The following is a 26035-nucleotide window of genomic DNA, read 5'->3' as shown; positions in this document are numbered from 1 at the left end:
GGTAAATAATGCTGCAATAAACATAGTTGTGCTGGTAGCTTTAGTATGGTTTTGTTTGTGACCATTTGGGTAAATGTCCAAAAGTGGGATTGCTGGGTCATAGGGGAGCTCTATGTGGAGTCTTTTGAGGAACGTCCATACTACTTTCCAAAATGCTTGAACAAGTTTACACTCTCACCAACAATATAGTAAGGTTCCCTTCTGTCCACATCCCCTCCAGCATCTGTTGTTATTAGACCTCACCCCAGTTATAATGACTATAATCAAGGACTCAGTAACAACAGATTCTGATGGTATTTTGTATTTAAACAGTTTGATGGTCAGAGAAAGGAATGTAGACTAAGATAAGTCAAATGTTGAAGAAGCTTGTTTGTCCATTTAATGTGATGTGCATGAAGACTGATGTGTTTACAGTATGTGTGGATTGCTAGAATCTTAAATATTTATAATAAATATTGTGAATACGATAGAATATAAACACCTTTTCCATAAAACATTTTTATAGAGCTAACAACTTTTATGATATGTTGACATGGCAGTGTTATTTCCCAGTTAATTATAAATTTATCATGAGTTTGTTCCTACTTCCTGCTCATACTCACAATACATAAAACATAGTATTAAAAGAGTTATTTTTTCTTTTACAGTCTGGTAATACTACCTGAGAATCTTTGGGGTCATTAACTTGCATTCATGCTACTGTGGGATAAAAAGCAGACAATGGCACTCCACTGTATATTACATTATCAAACACCTTCTGGTGTAGTACTTATCAAATGTTTCCCCTCTATTATTAGGATGATGCAAAAAGATATATTACTGATGTGCAGATTTAAGGGGAAATTTGATTTTAATGATTTTTAAAGGAAAAAAGTAACTGACAAAATTGCATACATTTATTTTGCATATGCAATTTCCCATTGACAAGAATATGTGAACATTTTACTGGCAGTCATTACCTTAAGGAGTAATTGACTAAGAAATATTATCTGTGATTTTTTAAAAGTCTCTATGGATCCAAAATGTTTTCATTCTCAGTAACAGTTAATAATTGTCAAAATCTGGACAATGGAAATGTTTTAGAAGACTCTATTTTTATTAATGATTGAAAATAGGCTACTTGCAGAAGTTCAATTCCAAGAAATTTACATACTGTTTTAGTTACCAAAATACATTGGATTTTAGACCAGAGGCACCAGAATTCTTATCCTCTGTGTTCCCAAGAAATTACCTGGATACAGAAGAAAATATATGAATATTTTTATGAAAATCCTAGGCCTTGAATGCTAGTTATCTCTCTAGAGAAGTCAGTATCTATTAAAATAATCAGAAAATACCTTTTTCTTTCCTATCTTGAAAAGCATACATGAAGAAGCACGGAAAAGGAAAGAACTGATTAGAAAAGCCCGCAGTCCTTCAGATTCTCTTTGATTATTATATCTGTAACTGCATCAAACACAAACTTGACATTTTGAGTATCAGTAGCACAGGTCATATGGGAATAAATTTCCTTATCTTCTTTCTTTAAATTTAGGTCTAGAAACTGGTTCTTGATGTAGTTTCCTGCATCTTCAAATGTATTTGGCCCTTAAAAACAAACAACACAAAAGAAATAAACATTAATTCTACTCAACAAAGAATGCAGCTATACATTATATCAAGTTTTAGAATGTTACACTGAATGCTGCGATTTGATGGGGTAAGCATTGTAAAATCATTGGTAAGTATTGATTAGTAAAAATAGTGAGAATTGGTAGAATCTCCTTGTGATGGATCTATGCCTTCCTCACTGGAGATATCTAGGGCTAAAATGTAACTTCTGTATCAAAAAGATCACAATATAATAGAAATGCTAATTAATTTTCACAACAGAATGAGTAATATAAGCCAATGTTTACATGAAATGCTGTAGGCTTGTGGTTGTGTATGCACGTGGGAATCTGAATGAGAGAAGTGGAACCTTAAGATACAGTTTAAAAGATATGAAAAATGAGTATGAAGTGAAGCAAAAATATTCAGGGAGAAAGGCTTGTAGGCTTAGGCTTTAGGTGGAGCTGGCAAAAAAATTGAAAATAGATCTAAGGATCTGATCAAATGGAAATGAATGATACTGGTAAAGGAATAGGGGAATCAAGTTGAATAGAGTGTCAGACTATAGGCTGCATCACCATGTAAACAGAGGTGCTGAGGTGAGATGGGAAAGAGAGGAATTTCAGACTCCCATTTTAACGGAGTAATAATATGATTAAAGCTGGGTAACAGGACACACTGAGTTAACTAGGGTAAAGCAAAAATATTGTAGGGAGAATAAACATATAGTTAGCTAAAGGTGAACTATGGTTGGCTTTATAGCAGAATATACCTTGAAGGACTCAACAGAGGAAGAACTAAAGTTTCCTAATGAGGTGAGCTTCCCTCACTTTATTATTATTAAGGAGAATTCACTTAAGAATCATCTTCAAAAACACATATCATGGCTTGGGTGGGACTGTGGCTCAGTCTTACAGCACCTACTCACCTTGCACGTATAAGGGCCCTTGGCTCAAGCCTAGATATTAAAATATTAATTAATAAAAAATAAAAATAAAATGACACAACATGGCTAAAAACCAAAAACTCCAGCAAAACCAAATGTTCACAAGAGAATACATTCATTGTTGGGAGTAGAGATACTGGTTTGGCTTAGAAGGCAGTTTGTTATTTCACACAAAGCTATGTACAGTCTTAGCACACAAAGCAGCAATTGTACTCCTAGGTATTTACGTAAAAACTGAAGTCCACAGAAAATCCTGTACATGAGTGTTCATTGCAGCTTTTTCATAATTGCCAAATATTGGCAGCAACCAATATGTTCTTCAATAGGTGACAGGATAAACAAACTGTGGTCTGTGCATGTTCAGAATGAAAGGAAATGAGCTTATCACATCCACAGAAAAGCCCAAGAAGAAACTTAAATGCAATTCTGCCTATTTGATATACAGTGATTTGTGGGAATTACTGATAGAAAGGGTAGAAAAAGGCAGAATGTGTGAGAATTTGGGGATGCTGAAATTATTTTATAATACTCCAATAATATTGTAATCTGGAACTGAAATGTCCCTCATAGGTCTATGTGTTGCTTATTGCCTAACTTGGCATTGTAAGGCAGAGATGGAAATTTTAAGAGAGAACTGGTAGAGGGTTGTCTGGTCACTGAGGATGTGCTCTCCAGGGGATTGTTAGCTATTCCTCTTTCTAGTTTGCTTTCTGGATGCCTCAAAATGAGCTCCCTTCCTCTGCTGCATATGCTTACCACAGACGCAAAAAGCGGCAGAGCCAAATGACTGCAAAACTCTAAGCCAAAATAAACCTTTTCCCCTCTAAAATGATTTATCTATGGAGTTTTATTATAGTAACAGAAAGTCAGTTAATGTAGTTGATCAGTGATGTTAATTTGGCAAAACACAATTCCACAGGGAAAGTAATAAACTGTTTTTTTAAGTATAGACTTTAGTTAATAATGTGTCAATATGAGTTTAACAATAAATATGTCACAGAAAATTCCAGAATTAAAGTTTTAACAACAAAGACAACTATGAGAAGGATGAGGGGGAGTGCAGAAAAGAATTCTGTGCATTGTGTGTGTGTGTGTGTGTGTGTGTGTGTATGTGCGCGTGCGCGTGCGCGCATGCGCTTATGTGTGTGCCAGTGCTGATGTTGGGCTTGTACTCAGGGCCTAGATGCTGTCTCTAAATGATTTTTCACAAGGCTAGCACTCTACTACTTCAGCAATATCTCTGCTTCTGGCTTTTTGGTGGTTAACTGGGGATAAAAGTCTCATGAATTTTTCTGTCTGGGTTGACTTTGGAACTGTGATCCTAGATCTCGGCCTCTAGAATACCTAGGATTAGCCAGGCAGGTGGTTCATGCCTGTAATACTAGCATGTCAGGAGGCTGAGATCTGAAGATTGCATTAAAAGCCAGCCAGGGAAATTGCACAGGACTCTTATCTCCAATGAACCATTAGAAAACCCACAATGTTTTTGTAGCTCAAAGTGGTAGGGCACTCTCCTTGAGGAAAAGGAGTCGAGGAACAGTACCGGGTCCCAAGTTCTAGTTCCATGAAGAACAACAAAAAAGAATAGCTAGGAGGGCTGGGAAGGTGGCTCAGTGGTAGAGCACTTGCCTTGCATGCATGAGGCCCTGGGTTCGATTCCTCAGCACCACATCAGCAAAAAGAAAAAAAACCGGAAGTGGCGCTGTGGCTCAAGTGGTAGAGCGCTAGCCTTGAGCTGCAGAGCTGAGGGACAGCGCCCAGGCCCAGAGTTCAGGCCCTACGACCGGCCCCTCCTCCCACCCCCCAAAAAAGAATAGTTAGGATTACAGGCATGAGACATCAGCTTCTAGCTTGAATTCTGCTTTATTTATTTATTTATTTTCAATGAATTTTTATTGTTATTGCAAGGATGATTACAGAAGGGTTACATGTATATAAATCAGATAAAGAGTACATATCTTTTTGAATAATATTATCCCTTCCCTTGCTCTTTCCCAGTTTTTCACTCTCATCTCCACCCATAAGTTTTATAGTTCATTTCTAATTAGTGTCTAGTGAGTATCACTGCTGCATTTGTGCACCCTTTGTCTCAACATTTCTGTGCCCCCATGAACCTCCCAAAGACAGAAAAATAAACAAACAAAAGAAAAAGAAAACAAAAATAAACGACTAAGGAAAAAAACCACATTTCTCCTAGAATTCATTTTAATAAATATTATTTTATATGATCAGATGCTCATAGGTATTTAGGCTGTGTTCCTCTCCTAAGAATATCCTCCATTGTTCTCACTTTGTCTGAAGGCCTAGACAACTATTTAAATTATCGTCTCCCAGTGTATTTTTTAACCATCCAGTGTGTTTACTTGTAGTTGTTTTTTTTTTTTTTTTGGCCCTGGGACCTGAATTCTGGGCCTGGGTGCTGGGTGCTGCCCCTCAGCTCTTCAACTCAAGGCTAGCACTTTACCACTTGAGCTATAGCACCACTTCCAGCTTTTTCTGCTTATGTGATGCTGAAGAATCAAACTCAGGACCTCATGAATACAAGGCAAGCACTCTTCCACTGAGCCACCTTCCCAGCCCCATTTACTTATAGATTTATAGACACATTCTAGCCACCACATATGACGGAATCGATGCAACCTATGTTTCCTTGGGTCTGGCTTACTTCAGTTAATATATTCTTTCCAAGTCTTTCTATTTGCAATGATAAAATATTATTCTTTCCATTAGAGAGTATAATTCCATTGTGTATAGATACCACGTTTTCTTAATCCATTTGTCCACTGAGAGGCATCTGGATTGATTCCATATCTTGGCTATGATAAACAATACTGCAGTGGACATGGTTGTTTTGATAGCTTTAGTATGGCCTTATTTATTTTCTATTGGATAAATGCACATGAGTGGAATTGCTGTGTCATAGGGAAGCTCTATTTTTAGTTTTTTGAGCAACCTCCAAACTGCTTTCCAGAATGTTTGAGCAAGTTTACAGTCCTACCAATGGCATAAGAGGTTCTTTTGGGCCATATATCCAAAAGCATTTGTTACTGTTAGTTTTCTTAATAATGGCCATTCTAATTATGGTGAGGTAGATCAGACTATGTATTTTAAAAAGTTCAATGTAAAATTTTAAAACTTTTTTTCTTCTTTTTTGTGTTTTTTATTGTAAAAATAGTGTACTGAGGGGTTACAATTACATGAGTAAGGTAATGAGTACATTTCCTATCCAGCATTGTTACCTTATCCAGCATTGTACAAACTTTTTTGTACGTCTTTAATTTTTGAGTACATTGTAATTTGAGTACACTGTAATTTGATTCTGCTGTCCTGCATCTTGTATATACATTTTTCTAATTTGAGGAGGGGAAGGGAATTAAAAAATGCTTAAACAAGGATACAGGATGACCCATTGTAACAATGAAATGTACAAGACACGATGTTGAAATGAACTTTAAAACTTTGCGTGGGTGGGGATGGAGGAGCTAAGGAGGTGGGGAGGAAAGGGATGGTAGGGTAAAAATAAAGGAGGGGGTAGCAATGCTAGATAGGAAATGGACTCATTACCTTGTTCATGTAACTGTAACCTCTCTGTACACTATCTTTACAATAAAAATATATATTAAAAATAAAAAAGTTAAAAAAAAGTTTAAAAAAGTAAAAAAAAAAGAAATGCTCAAACAAGGATAGAAACAAGGATAAGCAAAGCCACCAGCACAACTATGTTCATTGCATAATGCACCACAACCAAGGTATGGAATCAGTTCAGATGTCCATCAGTGGACAAATTGATCAAGAAAATATTGTATACACACATAATAGAATTTTACTCATCCATGAGATAGAATGATATATCTAGAGAAAAAATTAGGGTAAGTGAAGTAAGTCTGGCCAGGGAGATAAAAGTTGGTTGTTTTCCTACATCTGTAGAAGCTAGGATTAGCTTATAAACATGTAAATAAATATGTTAGGTGGTGTACAATATATACAAATACATTAACTGAAATAAGATAAAGACAAGCGAGAATTTAGTGTATTACTATTGTAAGACAAACTAAAAATTCAGCAATATAAATGCCAGGAAATATGTACTTGGGTGTAGGAGTAGGTAAGGTGTAGGAGTAGTCAAGGTGTAGTCAAGGGTGTAGGAGTAGGTAAATAACAAGGAAAATGGGGGGGGATGAAATCAAGAATTCAATGTATATGCTATGAAATTAAGAACAGCAAGGGAAGTGGTGATTTTGAATGGATGAGTGAGAAGGTTGAAAGGGGTGACATTCATCAAAAGGCATTGGATTCATAAACTGCTTTGCTAAATGGCAACTACTTTGTACAACTACTTGGAAATAATAAAATAATAATAAAAATGCCTGAGCAAACAATTGAAATAAAGGAACTTATTTCTCTATAAACTCAAAATGGTTCTAAGAAATCAATGTTACTATTTAGTGAATGGGTAGACCCTCTTTATTTAGTTTGAAATAGTAAGTATAGAATCATTTAGCAAGTATTAGGGCATCTATATTTAATTTAATATAAGCATATAATTATGTTTTTATTTAAAAACAAGTATAAATTCATAAATAACATAACAAAATATCTTTCTAGCATAATATCTGCCTTTATAATGTGGCATACATATCTATGCCAGGCTCTTAATATAATTGGACTAACACATGTACTTGAAGAGTGAAATTGAAATGTTGATTATTAATAATGGATCATCCAATACCATCCAAATATTTACAGAAAGTTTCCTCTGATGGTAAAACAACCCTTCAATGGAACTTGACCCTACTATACTGGCTAACAAGATTGACACTGAAATTCTGGGAAACCAGAAAAAAAAGTACCATTTTTCTCAAATTCATTCATGTTATCCATTTGAAAAGCTTCAGATACTAAAGGGCCACTGAGATCTTATATAGCTTTATAAGTTTTTGATAGGATGTACAATAAAAATACCTGCTTAGAATAAAGTCTGTTTTTCTATTACAGTGTTGGTGATAATGCAGTTTGCAGTGTAATTTGATGTATTATACAGAGGAGTAACTCTCTTTTCCGGTTTGTACACTGAGGTTTACTTTAATGTAAATAGAATAGAGAAGAATTGTATTTGTAATATTCTCATCTGTTTGGATTATATGCACAACTCAAGTTGATTATATTCCTCGTTATCTTTTGGATCCAGATTTATGCCTTGAAACATCTTATTACTACATAACTGAAGTCTTACCAGTGTATTCTGGAAAGCAGATGCTGAGATGTACCTTGGCTACCTTCTCTTGGAAGAGATCTTTTTTATTAAGAAAAAGGACAATGGAGGTGCTTGCAAAATACTTGTGATTGCAGATACTGTTGAACAGGTGAAGACTTTCATGCATCCGGTTCTGTTAGGTATAAAAGTGGAGAGTGTTTAGGATCATTGTGCAGTGTGAGAGTTAAACATTCTAAACTGTGATCTAAAACTGATATCCACCTCAGCAGGCCTTCAGTGAGGTGGGAAATGTGCTAATTCTATTGGACAGTATAGACCTGGGCCTGGTTTACCTTTCACACTTACCACTTCTTCATCTTCTACTAGGACCATGTCATAGGCACTAAGCGCTGCACAGAATATAATGCACGTCACTCCTTCAAAGCAGTGAATCCATTTCTTTCTCTCTGATCTCTGTCCACCTACATCAAACATTCTTCAAAAAACATCAAATGAATAATGAATCCTCTAAGATTTACATAAAGGTTAATAGAGTTAAAAAGTCAATGTGACAATATATTTTAAATGTATTCTTTTGATTTTGTTGATTATTAAATCAACTTTATTTGATGACCTTGCAACTCAAGCACTACAGAAAAAAAAACGTAAATTCATCCCCTCCTCTTTTTGATTTAAAAATAGTAGTAGGAAAAAAATAGTTCCCACTCTGACTTTGTATAACTGGAAAATTTTTTTAAATGAATTTGATTTTTTTTAAAAAATTAGCTTTAGGAGACTTTCATGAAAGCTTATCTGTACTAACATTTATTGTAGGAAACTAAAAGAAGACTAGAAGCTTTTCTTGTCATAACAACATGTTTATTGCCTGATCTATCATCCTACATTGATTTGTTTATTCAAATTATTACTGTTTGTACTCTACATACTACACACAATAAAAGATCTTCTTAGAGTGAATGGAAAGATGCAATCACTATCCTTATCAAAGAACTTATTGGCCAGTAAGCAGATGGTTATTATATTATATAGAGAAATACTGTGATATTCAAACAAACCTCAACATTCAGGAGGATTGAAGTAAGCCTGGAGATCACCAAAATTCACAAGGGATGTTTGATAACTTGTTGTTGGCCTAGTTTTTGTAATTAGGTGAAAGTAACCATTGTCGTAAAAGTAATCAGTAGGTTTCTTAGAGTTATTATCAACCCCTTCCTTTCCCTTTTCCCAGATACTACTAACCCCAAATGCAATCTTAAATCATTCATATCTTTCCAACTTTTCTCTCTCAACACCAGTATCTCTAGATCCAGAGTAAAAGCATCCTCTTTTCTCTGTTTAATATCACAGACACAAAATACAGTCTTAGGGCACCTAGGCTTCTGTTTTAATATTTTTAATTTAATGTTTAAATGAATTTTATAAATTCCTTATTACGGCACTTTCCTGGCAGACAAATCACAGATCAGTGATCACTCATATGATTTTTTTAGTTCTTACTGTAAATGTAATATCTTTCTGTCTCAAGAATTTTGCACAAGCATCTTCTTTTCTAGGGACACAGATTTGTTTTTTCCTTATATGATTGTTTCTTTGTCAACTTTCAACCCTTAATAACAATATTTTTCTACAGAAGTTCTATTATGAAATACTTCGGCTTAGATCTGGTGAATACTTCTCCAACTAGTCATGGTAGTGGTGACTTAGAGAATTTATTCCAAGGCTGGTCTTTTCTTTGTGGATAGTATTTGGATAGTATTTGGTTTAATAAATCTTTTTCCTCCAGAGATCTCTTGGTCTCAATAATTTTCATTTTGCAGTACCAAAAAATGCAGAATTATGCTGGTTAGTAGTAAATTAAGACAATATGCTCATAATAATATTGCTAAGAGTTTAATAGTTTCATTTCAATTGGTTAAGTTAAATGCAAATTTTAAACTGCAGTTTCAGACTTATAACCTAAAAGGAAGGGTCAGAAATTGAAATTTATCACAAATTTAATTTACACCTACCAGTTAGCATTTTTAAGAAAACAAGGACAAAATATGCATATTCAACATTTATATTTTTAGTAAGAGCACAATTTTCTATGAAATCAGTCTTCTTTGTATTTTATTGTATTTTATTTTTTTAGTTTATTCAAGGTACCTTAACTTACCTAAACTGTCATATGTGAGGCAAAAGGAAAAATTCAGGTCATCACTCATTTCTCCTTTAAATTCTCATATTACTAATTGATCTTAATACTTTATGAGTTCACTATTTTCTAGGACTATAAACATTACACTTCATTTAAACTTCATTTAAATTTCACTATGAATTTTGAAAGTGGATGTAATCATTATTCTTATTGTTCAGATTGTTCAGTAGAGCTCATAAGCAACTCAATCAAGCCTTCTTTACTCAATTAACATTTTTTGAGATTGTTATGTTCTAGACACTAACTGGTTCTCTGAACACCATTGTTATATTGTGTGTCACTGGCTCCTGATAAATAAATCTATGTACTTAGCCCAGAAGATTCAACCAGTAACAGTGTTTATCGTTAGCTCCAGAACCTTCATCAGTGGATTGAAATTATCTTTACTAAAAGTCTACCCTTTATTTTCAGGAAGTGCAGTTTTTCTGTGGGTTGTAAAATCTTGGTGGGCAAAAATGTAAAACTCTTTTTTTCTCTTTTAATGAAGATAGGATAGAGCTTCTGGATTTCAGCTTACTTTTGTCCTGATAATACTTTTTTTTGCCATATGGGAAAATACTACTCTACCCACTTTACAGATGAAGAAACTGAGTCATTAAGAAGTTAAGTCGTTTGTTTGAACATTCACAGTGAATAAGGCATGCAGCTCACAAATATAACCCTTGGACTCATTTTCTATCAGTATAATTATGGTATCCAATAAAATATCTTAATGAGCTTAGCTTTCTTTCTAGAGCAAAGATGACTCAGTCTTTACTCAGACTGATAAAATGGCTTCTGAAACTCTATCCTAGCATGAATGGTTACAATTTCCTCATTTATGTCTAAGCTTATAAGCAACATTTTGTTTTGTACAGAGTGATGTAAGAGACAAAGGTCCAGGGAACACAGAACATTTTGCTAATGTCATTTGTTATTAGTGAGCTTAAAGTCCCATTGCCAAATGAGAGCAAGATCCAGACATTTGTTTCCGTGTTGATGCTCCTAGAAATCATGTTATTCCTAAGAAAAGTTAGATGAAAAAGATAGATGAAGTAATTTATTTTTTATATGGAAGTGTGTATAGTAATTAATTTTTCATTTACAAAGTGAAATTGGAAAGTTTTATATATGTACATATATTGATATATATACATATATGTAGATACATAGGTACATCTAGATATAATGTCTATGTCTGTCTGTCTATCTATCTATCTCAATTTGAATTTAGGCCTACTTTATGTAAATTTCTATGAACTATAAAAAAACAATATTCAGACTTCAAAAGTGTAGTGTTTACTTCTATATATGATTGTAGAAGCATTCTTATTAAATCATTATCATTATGTGAACAATAAAATTAAAATCTGAAGAGAATATATATTTGCTGCCTGCATCCTTATAGTAATCACATATAAAGGCTAATTACTGATAACACAAGACATCCCTGAGTATTCTCTAAATAAAAATTTGAGATTGTTGAATGAAACTCACAAAACTTGTTTTGGGAATTTTTTTTGTTTTATTTAGTTATTTTTTGGGGGGAAGAAGGGAAGTAAATTTTACTTATATCTGTTATATAAACTAACAAATTTTGATTTTGAAAGCAAAATATAGCTAAAAATACAGGCCAGAATTTTAAGTGATATCAGAATATTGATTATAGCTAAATTACCCATGATATTAATATAGGACAAGCTATTAGTTATAGGATCTTAGATTAAATAGAAGACTAAACAGTTGTGTTTATGGTACTATAAGCAGTTGGAAAGCTGTTGAGTTTTTATGGGTTTTATGGCTATTTGAGAGCAGCTTTCTTATACTTTATACTAGAAGGGATTATTATGAAATAATATGTCTATTATAACTGCTCCACAATCATTGTGAGAGCTACAAGTCAACAGTGATTTCCAGCTAGCTTCTGTCAGATATCTTTGCTTAACCTATGTGTGACCATCCGAAAAACCACCATTTCTAAAATTTTCTATGTATTTAACCACATATAAAAAAGACATGATCTGAATAGCGATTTCCTTCATACTGTCCTTTTGATAAGATTTATTCAAGATGTTAAACTGCATCAGATTTGGAATAATTTGTTAAGGTGGCTACAAAGAGAGGACCAACTGGTAGACCTGAGTCATTCGTACATAGCCCAGTCACAGTGCCTAATTAAATCATTCTCTTGTGCCCAGTTATAAAAACATTGAAGAATAGCTACTTATAGAAGCCTACAATACTAATAAAGGTCTAATCCCTTAAAGACTTAGGATTTTAATATGAATCATGAAGATTTATAACCACAAAGGATCTAGTGTTTAAATTTAAATCTCCATAATTGTTAATATTATTTTACCCTTACCTACTTTATACTGAATATTTGTATGCTTAAATTTGCAATTAAATACTACTAGGTAATTCTCTGAACTATTCTGTTCATAAAAATATCATGACTATATACATAATATAATCATAACCAAACCTAGAATAACTATATTGTGTACAAGCATTATTATTCTAAAAGAATCTGAAAGAGAATAACATCTAACAAGAGAGATAGCTACTGGGTAGATCTAACCAGCCATTTTCTAAGCACAAATGAATGTAGTAAAGATAATTCAATTTCATATTTCAAGAAAACTTTCTTTTATTTCATATCACAGATATGCTGCTCAAACATTCTTGAAACCAGTCATGCTAAATTTACAAAATTGGAAGGTCTTTGTTGTAGTAAGGGCTGACCTTTGTTTTTTCACTCCTAAATAATTTAAAGTACATTCATTTCTGTCTTTTAATATGAAACATTTAAGGAAAAGTTACTTTGACAAATCCTTGTAGATATATTTCTGAGTTATTTGTTTCTGAGGAATTGTTCTTTAACAAAAAAGGCTTCTATTTTCATTGCACTTTCCACTTACATAGTACTTTAAACATTTCTAAAAACAATTTATCATTTTGACAGGTGGAGCTATGGTTTGATAAGAATGCTATAATTTGTTTTATCAGTTTGACAGTTGGAGTTTTAGTTTGATAAGAATCCTAAAGTAATTTTCATTCAATGGAATGATACACTGGAGATGATGAACTACATCAGGAGAGAATTTTCCACTTTGGTGTTCCTATTTAAAATTCTAGTATTCTGTAATTTAATATGCAAATTAAGTCTTCAGTTTTAAATAGTCATAGGATGATTTGTACTATATGAATGCATCAGTGCTAATGCAATATAGTTTAACATCTGGGAAACTGCTGAAATGAGGTTGTTAGGCTCATTATTTTTTGCATTTCATATTTTGAAGTATAAAAATTTCTAGTACCAAAGTCTATATACATTTGCACAATTCTTTAGCACCTAAAAGAGAGATGATTCAACTGTGAGAATTTAATAGATGATTAACATGACTCAGTTGTTGAGACTAAACTTTAAAAATGGTTTACAATGACTATCATTCCTTAAGGAAAAAATTAAAAATATTTTTATTTTATGTTGGAGGCTGTTATTTTGTCTTCTCTTCCACTTCTCACTGATAGGAATCACAAATGACCAACAACCTTGGAAGGAACATTTGCTCTATAGTAAAACAATGACTTCTCCTAAAATTATCTGCTAACCTATCAGTGTAAAGAATATGGGTTTGGAAGACAGAAAATTGTACACATTGATCTTAAGACTAGCAGTACATTGTAAGAACATGGCAAAACTTCCAACTCATTTTAACCTCCATTTCTTCCACCTTTATCTTACATAATATAACTATACCAAGCTTATCATACTCCATGAAGGTGTGGAACACAGAGGGCTTGATATGGTTATTCATTCAGCAAAAACTGATTACGCAATGTTTTCCTCTTCATAACTGCTGAGTAAAGCCTTAAGAGACTGCCCCCTTGGCCTCTCAGATTCAGCATATATGTGGAAGAAACAGAAACAAAAGAAGAAATGAATAAAGCACAAAATAATCTCATATATAAGGCTATTACACTGAAGGGATAGTGTGTTGTATAAATGATGGAATGGATGTTGTTCTGACCAGAATAGTTGTTCCCAACTTTGCATTTAGTACTATAATATATGTTGAAATTATCAGTGGTGGGGTATATACACCATAGAAATCATCAAGGGCTACAGACCGACGCCCATAACTAACTGACGCCCATACTTGTTCTCTCACTCCATTTTCCCAGAAAACCTGTTAGACAATTGGCACTGCACTGTTTCTGGGTAACAGTGGAAGAGATACGAAGGGATGGTAAACAGCATACAAGATTCCAAGAAGAGGGCTGGGAAGGTGGCTCAAGTGGTAGAGTGCTTGCCTTGCATGCCTGAGGCCCTGGGTTCGATTCCTCAGCACCACATAAGCAAAAAGAAAACAGCCGGAAGTGCCACTGTGGCTCAAGTGGTAGAGTGCTAGCCTTGAGCTGAAGAGCTGAGGGACAGCGCCCAGGCCCAGAGTTCAGGCCCCACGACCGCACCCCCAATAAACAAAAAAAGATTCCAAGAAGAGGCAACTGATTTGAGATCTCCATGATAAAAAGGAGACAGTCTTTGGGAGGCAGGATACTCTAGGCAAGGAGGATAGCAAGTACCAAGGCCCAAGCTGTAAATTGGCTGTAATTCCAAGTAAGCATTCCTGAGAAGGTACTCAGTAATAGCGGCAGCAACCAGGATTGTGGGCTTTCAAATATTCCATAGGTGATGTTGTTGTGTAGCTGCTTCCAGATTATCAGAACTCAGAAAAGTCTATTGCTTCTTGTGAGATAAGATGTATGAAGTAGTATCACATACTGCTGGGACTTCATTTGATAAAATCTTCATAGCAAACTTGCTAAGTATGTATTCTTTACCCCGGTGCTATTTATTGGAGGGTATGGGATTGGAATTTTGTATTGACTAGCCTCTAGACCCATAGGATCTTCTCTGTATTTCTCTCAGAAACATGGAGAGGGGCAAAAGGAGTAAGATCATAAAGGGAATGTGTCAAAAATGCATTGTGAAGGCTCCAATAGAGGGGAGAAGCAATGGGACCTGGGTTCCCAAAGGAAATTTCAACATATGAACAAAGTTTAACAATCTGAAGAAATTTGTTGACAAAGAGACACTACACCACTGTGGACCAAGAGAGAATGACGATTTTAGCATCTTTCCTTTCTGCCCATTTTTTTTCTTTGGCTATTCTTCCAGAAAACTATTTGTGGGCCTGAAATTTACTGTGAATTTTGAATACTTGACTTTCATATTCATTGAAGATAATCTTGTCTATATAAATAGATGTTACAGCTAACCAGTTTCCATCAATATTTCAAAAGCTTTATCCGATTAAAAAATTGTGACACCAATTACTAGTCATTCATTTTACTTCATGAATGACTATAAATGATTCATATCAGCTTTTCTCTAATTTTTATATTCTTTAAAATTATTGGGTGCATAAAGGACTGTATTAATTATATTTTATTGATTTTTTTATTTGTAAAGTATACAAATATGACCAAGTATTATTTTAATATTCATCTCATTTTCCATTGAAAAAAGATGTTAAGCTTAATATAACTGTAAATAAATTTTTGACTTGTCTCATGAAAAAAACAGGAAAGAGAAAGGTGTTACTCATCCAGTAATCCATTCTAACACTATATTACTAATTTCTGTTCTTGATTAAGTCAGAGTGATTTTTGAGGTACAATTTCTAGGAAGGGTTTGATAATGTGATAGCCATAAAATAATGGTTCATTTTCATATCCAAAACCTACTTATAAAATATAGTTTGTTTTTCTAGTAAATAATATAGCATTCAAATAATTCTCTTTAATTATTTGCATTTTAAGCTAAGATGACAGATTTAGTAGAAATATTTCTAGCCAATGAGAAGGAGGAGGCAAGGGATATAGGATCCCTGCCACCTGTGGCTTTAAATATTATTTAAATATATTTCTTTTTTAAAAAAATCTAAAAGACAATTTTATCAGTTTTAAATATGAGGAAAAGAGAATCTCACTCCCATCTAGTCATGACCAAATCACCGCAGGCTGAAAGGAAGGGTGAAACTCTGAATGAGACTCAGGACAAGTAGTGGGTGTGGACACCAGGAATAAAGGTGCTTTAAGAAATCAGCAAGTACAGATTCACTGCAACTGACCCTGGCATAGAACTTCTCAGAAAGAAACATTGAGCTAATGCACATTCTTTCCACCCTTCAGAGCTGTATTTTTTCATACCTGAAGTTCAAGTCTTTGAAGGAGAATTGCGTTTCAATGATTCCTGTTGTTTTCACTCGAGAATGTAGAACATCTTGCTCATTTGGGACATACTCACCAGCTGTTATTCTATCTAAATCATTAAGGTAGCTAATAAAAATGAAAACAGAAATAGAATTGTTAGCAAATATTTATATACTTCATGACACATGAAAGACACACCAGGAATCAACATAAGTGAACTTTAGTTTAGAGTCCATTAAAAATAATAAACTTCAGTGTGCTGCCTATCAGATTACCAGGTAGGATGATATAGGGCTGCAGATCTGGGGTGTGGCAAAGCTTAACATCTGGGTCCGCTGCTCAAGGAAGCCAACTCCTCACTGGTCAACCTACACTTTATGAAGTATGTATGCTAATTCTGCTGATGTGAAGATGGGAGGATGAAAGAAAGTTGCTTTTTCAAAGCCTTTTAAATATGTTTGTATATTTTGAGGCAAGCATTGTAACACTTGTAATAATGTCGTAGACTTGCCTCAATATTCTGTGGTTTGTATTTGGGCCCTTTATTCTTCTAGGCATTTATTATTGGTAGTACTGAGTGAGGATCAAGCTCAGGGCCTCAGGCTTGCTATGCAGGCATTCAGCCACTTGAATGATGTCTCCAGCACCTTTTTGCTTTTAGTTAATTTTCAGATAGGAGTTTCAATGTTTTGTTTAGTCTGGCCCGAATCATGATTCCCCCACCTAGATCTCTCACTTGGATGATCAGTGTGCATCATAATTCCCTGCCAATAGGCACAGAGGATTTTTACAAGTGATTGGTTTTAGTGTTGTTATTTGAAGGTTGTTTGTGATATTTTGCATGAGATTCCTAGTTTAGAATTCACCTTTTTACAGCAATTGCCCTAATGAATTCTAAACAGCTTAGTAAAAGAAATATATGTGAGAGCAGGGATTATACCGTGGGGGAGGGACATACAAAGCAACAAAAAATTGTTTTATAAATATGTTAGAAACAATCGCATGAAAGGAAAAACATTTCAATACTTATCTTGGGGTTCATTTCACCTAACATCAACTTGGGGTGGGGGAGGGGGAGATGGGAAGGGATGGGAAGGGGAAAAAAAAAGAAGGAGGAGGCAACAATGCTTGATAAGAAATGTACTCATCTTTCCCATGTAATTGTAATCCCTCTGTATGGTATTTTCACATTAAAATAAGAAGAAGAAAGAAAGAAAGAAAGAAAGAAAGAAAGAAAGAAAGAAAGAAAGAAAGAAAGAAAGAAAGGAAGGAAGAAAGAAAGAAGGAAGGAAAGAAAGAAAGAAAGAAGGAAAGAAAGAAAGAAAGAAAGAAAGAAAGAAGGAAGGAAAGAAAGAAAGAAAGAAGGAAAGAAAGAAAGAAGGAAAGAAGGAAAGAAAGAAGGAAAGAAAGAAAGAAAGAATATGTGACTCTCATGCTGGTCCACATTCAAACTAACTCATGAAATTGCTGACCTATAACTGCTTCTATACTTTTGGGGACAGAAAGCTGAATTTATATTTGCCCCTAGGGCCTACTCCTTTCATTTCCACTAGTTCAGTGGGCGCTATTAATCTGAGTCTCTACTCTGTTTAAACTCAATACTATGTCTTCTGTACCCAACAGTGTCCAGTTAGTAGTGATGATAGGCCGGGATAGGTTTGATTAAGGTCTACAGTTTATGTATGTATTAGGATCAGAAGAAGGAAACTACTCTGAAATTTTTCATCCCTGAAACCAAATAAGTCTGTATATCGTAACTAAGTGCTTTGCTGTTTTTTGTTTGTTTGTTTGTTTTTTGAAACCCACTGTTTCAGATGTTCAATCCTAAGGCCATTAGTACTATGGCTGTTTCTATGAAATTTTTGCATACAGGTAATAATAACTCAATAATGCTTTGTGTTTGGTGTTGATGGTACTAGCATTTGAATTTAAGATTTTATGCTTACCAGTTAGGTGCTTCATAACATAGCCATGTCTCAAGTTCAAGCTCTTACCAGAATATTTGCTGACAGATTTGTCTAATACTTTAACCAAGATTATCAATAGGGCTTAATGAAAGGGGAAAAACTTAACCATAAATTTTATTGAGAAGGAAATAGAGAGGCAGAGTTCCACTACTAGAAATTGTTATGAAGTTGGGTTTATTTAGGGGTGTTTGTACAAATTGTTTTGTCAATGTGTGTGAAAATGTAAGAATGAAATCCTTCTCTGTGTCACTAATACAAGCTAACAAAAGTTGAGTGATAAGTCAAGATATAAATATATCAACAATATGTTGTTGACTTTTACCAATGTTTGAAACCTACATTTTATCTGGAGAAGTAAAAGTATGTGTGAATGTTTTATTGATTAATCTCCATGTATGATAGTTTATTATTGGTTGCTCACTTCAGACTTGGTAAACCTTAAATAAACAAACCTACCACACCAGAAACTTATTCTAATGATAGTTAAACCATTACTTGGTAAATATATATTTTTGTGCCTTTATATTTGCATGTGCAAATGATTTTAGACAAAGCCGAAACATTAGCAGACTGCCAATTTTGCATTTGAAATGTGCATTTTAATAAGCAAATATGGGATTTGGGTGTTCAAGCATGTATGTAAAGCTTAGATCAAATAGGCCCTTAGTATATTTGCCCCAAATCCCTAAAAAAATTTGATTCTTCTTTCATCATGTAAAAAATTTTTTTTCCCTGATAAGTCCATGTTAATTCCTCAAGCATGTGGGATTGCATAGCACACTAGCTGGCCCTAATCACTAAAAATGCAATCTTAACAACTCTCTTGCTTACTATTGTCAGGTCTCTTTTTTCTTTTCTTTTTCTCTCTTTTCCTTCCTTCCTTCCTTCCTTCCTTCCTTCCTTCCTTCCTTCCTTCCTTCCTCCCTTCCTTCTTTCCTCCCTTCCTCTTTCTTTCTTTCTTTCTTTCTTTTTTGAGGAACTGGTAAGAATGCCATATTGCAAGTCCCACGCTTTCTTTTACTCTAATTACATTCTTCCCTTTGTTAGTCTCAGCAAAAAGAATGTCTAGATTTGAGATCTAATACCTTATTTGCACATGCGTGCACACGCACACACACATACATACGTACACACATAAAGGAAAGAAATGCTAGCAACCTTGATCTACTTAGAACATATGAATTAAACATGCAGTATAGTAATCTCATTATACATTGAATCTGTTATATATTAAAGTTTACAGTGCGAATTGAATAAAGTATTTTGGAAGAAAGAAATGGCTATTTATTTTTTAATTTATTTTTAACAACCTTTTATTTTATTTCACTTGTCCTTAAGAACATTTTAGAATAGAAAAAAAACACATTTCACATTTCTAGCTTTGGGCTTATCTATAAAGTATTTCTGAGACATAGAAAATACCTTTCCCATTTTCCTTGTTCTTTTATTTTAATTTGTGACATCAAAAATTATTACAATATGGACAACATCCATAAAACCAATACAAATCAACGTAGTTTAATCATATCTAACCTGAAGAAAACATAAATGCTCTTAATTAGATTGATAGTTGGGAACAAAGACATATGTTAAGTATTTAAACCAAAGAATCACTTTAAAAAGTGTGATAAAATGTCATTTCACTAACCTAATTATGTGAGTGACAAATAAGTCGCCAACAAGTATTTTACTACTGAAGCAAAAATAATTTCATAAACACAATAAGCAATAACATAATTATATTTCTTTCAATATACTAGCTATCATGATTCCAAGGGGGAATAGTATTAATAAATGCCATGTGCTCACAGTACATTAATATATTAATATATTAAGTATAGTTCATCATCCCTGTGTATATGGCTTTTTCTCCTCACTTTCAGTGTAGAACTTTACTAAGCCATATTTTGTAAGATATTCTACCCAGTGTCCTTAAACACATTGTGGTTTCCATTACCAAGGAGTAACATTTGCAAGTAATGTTTTACTACACGGCAGAGACTTTTACTGTTTAAGCCTGGCAGGTACTGAGGCACTGTGAAAAGCAGTTATCAAGTTTATGTTATCTCCAAATGTCACTAGGCCTCTGTCTCCTCAGAGAACTACAGGCAGCATTACCCGTCAAAGCAATGTGTCTTTTGGAATTTGGGGTATAAGATAACGATGACTCTTTAGAGAATGCTCCCCACCACTGAAGTTGTATAGCAATTTCTTTGTCTACCACGATTAAATCTGATATTTTCTTTCATTTTTATATTCCTTTAATATTGTTTTTGAATGATGTGCTGTTAGCTTGTTATTTCTAAGGCCCCTGTAAAGGAATATTTAATGCATTTTATACATTGTGTATGCACAGAGAGAAATGTGAAGTGGATAATTAAATATCCTGTGCATACATTCTTGCATATATATAATGGTGGCATAGGTTAAGAACTACCTGTTAAAAGGAAATTGTGACATTAATAATGAAATTTTGCCTGGCTCTGGTGGCTCACACTTGTAATCCTAGTTACTCAGGAGGCTAAGATCTGAAGATCAAAAGTTGAAGCCAGCCTGGGCAGGAAAGTCCATTAAACTCATACTTCTAGTAAACTATTCAAAAAACTGGAAGTGAAGCTCAAGTAGCTCAAGTGGGGAGCATTAGCCTTGAGCAAAAGAAGCTCAGATAGAACCCAGACCCAGGTTCAAGCCCCAGGACCAGCACAAAAAAACTAAAAACTAAAACTAAAAATATTGAAAATATTACTGATGAATCTTCTACATCTTCTACATTCCTTTTGGCTAATGGATAATATTAGATAGATAATATTAGCTGTGGAAATTATATCATCATCCGTGTGACACCAAAAGTATTTCATAATATACAAATGTTTATGAAATCAATAGATTATTTTCATCTAGAATTTTGTACTTCATTTATCAAGCTACAGTGCTAAAGAATGCATCACTAATAACATTATTCTGGAGAATAATTTCAGTAACAGCACAGGTGATGTTGATTAAAATAGCCCCAAACTTCATTGTGCATATCTGTACTGTGTATTAATCATTTATCTGTAACCTGTGGATAATCATTAACACCTTTTCATTAGGAAAAAAAATGATACTTTTTTCCAGACAAGTAGTTTTATGACTATATAATTTCACCATAAATTTTTCTACATCTCATTTATGACACTTTGTTTCTTCTTATTTCTCTTCAAATGCTTTCTAGTTTCTATAATTAATATGCAAAGTGATTTACTTTCCTAACTTGTGTTTAAAATACATAATATGCAGAGTCATAAAACTGTAAAAGCCTCGTCTGAAATCAATGCCTGTGCACATGGATTCACTTACTAAGCTGCTGAGTCATTGAGCTGGTATTCTGATGCCCTTTCAAAGCAGGCCTGGATTCCTGGATCTTTCCACAGTCGTTTTATTACCTCAGCCAGTTGTGGTGTCATGTCACCATCTTCCAGTGTACTTGCCATGGCAAAAAGATGTTGTTGGTCTTCCTAGCATGATGTTTTGGTGAAAACAAAAATACAATATTTTAGTTTGACATTTTTATTAAAAATCTTACTCCTTTTGCTAATAATTCCACTTGTTTATGTTTCCAAAATGTATTAAATTGGATACTACAAAAGTTCCTTGGAAAAGCTCACTGCTGCCTGGAAAAGTTCCTTAAAGAAGCTAGAAGCTAGGCACCTATGGCTCTAGCTTCTAATCCTAACTAGTACCTAGGAGTCTGAGATCTGAGGATTGCAGTTGGAAGCCAGCTGGGGCAGGAAAGTCCTTAAGACTCTGATCTCCAATAACCTACTCAGAGAAGGCTGGATGTAGCACTGCGGCTCAAGTGGGAGAGCTCTAGCCTTGAGCAAAGAAGAGTTCAGAACAATGCCTAGGCCCTGAGTTCAAGCCCCAAGACTGGAAAAAGAAAATGAAATTAGGAGATTTTAATATGTAAAATGAGCTTTTGAAGATGATATCAAAAAGGATAACAGTAACTTGGTTTGGTACAATGTGAGCTCAGAGTTCTTAACTGGCATTTTCATATTTTTCAGTTTTGTCATAGCCATAGTTTTTAAAGGAAAACAAAAAGTCCAGGCAATACATTCACCTTACAATATTACATTTAAAAATACATATATAAGACTAGTTGGTATTAAGTCTTTCTATATAAGTACCACGCACTAATCAGTTGCACCACTGGAGCTACCAGCCTTTCTATCAAGTAACAGTAGATATTTACAGTCCCATAAAATTTGTGACTATCTAACTGCTCATTCCTGCCCTCTCAAGTACAACAATAGGGCAGTAATGTAGACTGTTTAAGAAACAAAAAGAAAAGAATAGAAAAGCAAATGTTACATAAAAATTCTCCTAGAATAATCTTTAGCATCATAAATGAAGAAAGAAATAGTTTACTGAGTAAAAAAACTATTTACAAAATTTATATTAGTGTTTTAACAATCAAAACTCTCACGATGAAAGTATTTTAAGGCCATAATTTGAGTTTCACAGTAATTAAATTGATTGTGATAATAGCTTAGGCAAATGGAGGATTTGGGGCTCAAGTCTTGGTTGTCAGATGTCAAAGATTAGGTTCCATCTGCCTAATAACCGTTCCAATAGATATTATCACAACAGTTCAGAAGCATGCAATATCTCACATGATCCTTACAACAACCAAGAGATAGACACTATAGCTTCTCCATTAACATGTGTGGAATCTATACCTCCCATAAGTTAATTTGCTAAATCAATAAATACAATAAGAATTAGAAGAAGACTCAAATATATTTTGTGTGATGTCAAGGTGTTCAGAATGAAGTATATTCAGTGAGAATCTGTTGCTGTTTTAATAAAATTTGATTATTATCTAAAATTGACTCAAGGTTTATTCAATCATCTTATCCAGTTTCGCTCTGGATTTAAAAAAGGAGAGTGCCATTCTATTGCTAAATAATGAAAAATAGTATTTCAATCTTTCTTTGCAGTCAAGTTTCAGTGTTGAAACCAAACTGATCAGATGAACATTGGCCCAGTGACTCAATGTCTCAAATCAAGACTTGGCCCTATTTTCTTGTACCAACACAGACTAAAATTTTAAAATCCTTCTGTCGTATTAGCTAGATGTGAGAATGAACTGCAAATCTGGTGAAATAGGATCTAGTCACTTTTGCAGGCAACGACCTATTTGGCTCCTTCCAATAAGTGAGTGCCTTTTAGGACAAATGACACAAGGGAAACAGCTGCCCACACAGCTTGCTCCCTGAGGGAACCAGTTATGTGTCTTCTCGGAATTTTTAAAAATCAAACTACCAAGTACTTTCCATTCTCTTAAAATGTGCCGTTTTAAATCAAAACACACTTTATTTGTACAGGTATTGTAACAGGAGTTTTACTTTAAGTGTTTCAGGGATGGTAAAGTCTCCTTGAACGTCCCTTCCATATGTTCCTTTTAGGTTGATTTCTGTCTCTCCAGGCCATAGACTCTTTAAATGGCTGCCTTGATAGAACAAGTCCAGAGAGGTTGTTCTTTGGTGGCTGTATATTATAAGCATGCAGGGTTCTATTACAATGCAGCCATGCCAAAATCCCTCTCCAAACAAAATATTAGAATCTTCAAGTGTCAGGCCTAAAATATTATTTGCTGCTGTTGTTAAAAGGAAAGTATAGCAGTTAGGAACTCCTATCAACTCCTGAGACACTCTTGAGCAGAATATCTTAATAGCTATGTACATATGACCATATGAGCTGATGCTAAACAAAATATATCCAAGACATGGACATAAAAGGTTTTTCTTTCCTGTTCACTTTTTTAATGTACTATGTGGTTTTTTTGTTTCTTTTGTATGTTCTTCCCCCTATGGTATAGCCCCTGTTATCACTGTATTTGATTTTGATTGCCTGGTATTGTATATACATTTATTTGAAATAGGGAAGAGAAGGGGAACAAGAGGAATGGTGAGACAAAGGACCAGGCGGGAAACCAATGCAGCAGTGACATACACGAGACAATATGTTAGAAATGATCTGTACAACTTAGAGGGTTGGGAGGAGGGAAAGTAGGAGAAAAATGAGGGAAGGGATAACAAAGTTGAGAAGAAATGTACTTATTACCTTACTTATGTAAATGTATCCCCTCCATATATCCCCTTGACAAAAAATAATAATAGTAAAGAACTTGGGGCTGGGAAGGTAGAACTTGGGGCTGGGAAGGTAGCTCAGTGGTAGAGTGTTTGCCTTGCATGCCTGAGGCCCTGGGTTCGATTCCTCAGCACCACATAAGCAAAAAGAAAAAAACCGGAAGTGGTGCTGTGGCTCAAGTGGTAGAGCGGTAGCCTTGAGCTGAAGAGCTGAGGGACAGTGCCCAGGCCCAGAGTTCAGGCCCCACGCCCGGACCCCCCCCCAAAAAAAAGAATTCCTATCAACAAGATGTGAGGATGACAGGGCTTTATCACCCCATTGCTCCCCAGGCATGAATTGCCTGACAAATTTCCCATCAGAGGTGGCTTGTTGTTTAGTCAAAGGTATAGTAGTACCTGCATTTCAGTGCTAGATCCTCCAAGCAAGTTCTCAGGAATTTCTTGTTATAAAGTCGTCATTTTGTAAAGGTTGGCCTATCAATACTATTTGAATCTTTAATATATATTTTTATTGTAAAGATACTGTACAGAGGTGTTACAGTTACATGAGTAAGGTAATGAGTACATTTCCTATTGAGCATTGTTACCTCCTCCTTTGATTTTTTTCCTACCATCCCCTCCCTCCTCATCTCCACAACTCCTCCCTCCTCCCCCGAAGTTGTAAAGTTCGTTTTCAACATAGTGTTTTGTACCTCTTATTGTTACAATGGGTCAGCCTGTCTCCTTATTTCAGTATTTTGTTATTTCCCTTCCCCTCCCAAATTAGAAAAACGTATATACAAGATGCAGGGCACCTGAATCAAATAAAGAACATACACCAACCTATTCCCAGCTTTACGGTGTATATATGCATTGGTATGCATTATTAAACCTGCCTCATAGTTATCATCCTAGATACTCAAGGGTCTGAGTTGGGAGGCTCAAGTTTTGAAGCCAGCCTAGGCAAGAGTTCACAAGATACATTCTCTACCAATAGTTGGGCTCATGGGTGTGTGCCTGCCATCCCAAGCTATGCAGGGGGCTAAAATTGGGAGGAGGTAAGTTCTAGGTCAATTGAGAAATAAAAGTCACTGTGATTCTATCCACAGGAGAAGCTGGGCATATGTCCTGGTAGAAAGTAAGACTTTATGTAAAAAAATAACCAATGTATGAAAAGACTGGAGGCATGAGTCAGTGATAGAGCATCTGCTCAGCAAGCTTAAGTCCCTGAGTTAATATATACATACATATAGATAGATACACACATATCTATTAATATACACAAATATGTATATGTATGTAGGTAGGAAGGTATATATAGAGAGCACTAGTCTTAATTCTGTGATTCCATAGCCCTCTGATTTTCCTGTTGTGATTCCATCCTCTCCTCTGAAGTTTCAATTCCTACCAAGTAACTGAAAATTGCTGTTTTCTTTTTTAATCACTAGGCTCCCTTCTCTGCAATAACCTTCTTTAATCAGTCTAAGCACTTAACTATGCCATTCTATCCCCCTACTTCAAGTAAATAATAGGACATTGAATAACAGTGTTACAATACCACCTAGATTAGTTCTCCAGACAAAATGGTACTTTGAGGCTTCAAATGCACATTTGCAGTTGCTCATGTATGGTAATAGCTCATGGAATTTACACACACACACACACACACACACACACACACAGAGTTCCAAAACCAAAATAATTAGTTCTTCTCTATCCTGTTTTAGTGTTTCTTTCTTTAAATAAGGATATACAGAGCTTCACATTCAACTGGGCTACCATACTGAAATAGCAGATACTTTGTCA

General features: G+C 34.6%; 1 protein-coding gene across 1 annotated transcript in view; it reads right to left on the bottom strand.

The window, feature by feature from the left end:
• Window positions 1-1360: 1360 nt before the first annotated feature.
• Window positions 1361-26035, bottom strand: part of Gnat3 (guanine nucleotide binding protein, alpha transducing 3) — a 40187-nt gene continuing 15512 nt past the window's right edge. The window contains exons 4-8 of the mRNA XM_013026021.1: window positions 21456-21613; window positions 16147-16275; window positions 8097-8226; window positions 7770-7923; window positions 1361-1587 (exon numbers count right to left, since the gene is read on the bottom strand). Coding sequence (XP_012881475.1) covers window positions 1397-1587; window positions 7770-7923; window positions 8097-8226; window positions 16147-16275; window positions 21456-21613 — 762 coding nt within the window. The 3' untranslated portion in view covers window positions 1361-1396. The remainder of the gene's footprint in view (window positions 1588-7769; window positions 7924-8096; window positions 8227-16146; window positions 16276-21455; window positions 21614-26035) is intronic.

The sequence above is a fragment of the Dipodomys ordii genome, unplaced genomic scaffold, assembly GCF_000151885.1.
Source record: "Dipodomys ordii isolate 6190 unplaced genomic scaffold, Dord_2.0 Scaffold90, whole genome shotgun sequence".
Taxonomy (NCBI): domain Eukaryota; kingdom Metazoa; phylum Chordata; class Mammalia; order Rodentia; family Heteromyidae; genus Dipodomys; species Dipodomys ordii.
Note: the sequence above shows the minus strand (reverse complement) of the source record. Positions and strands in the feature narration are given on the sequence as shown.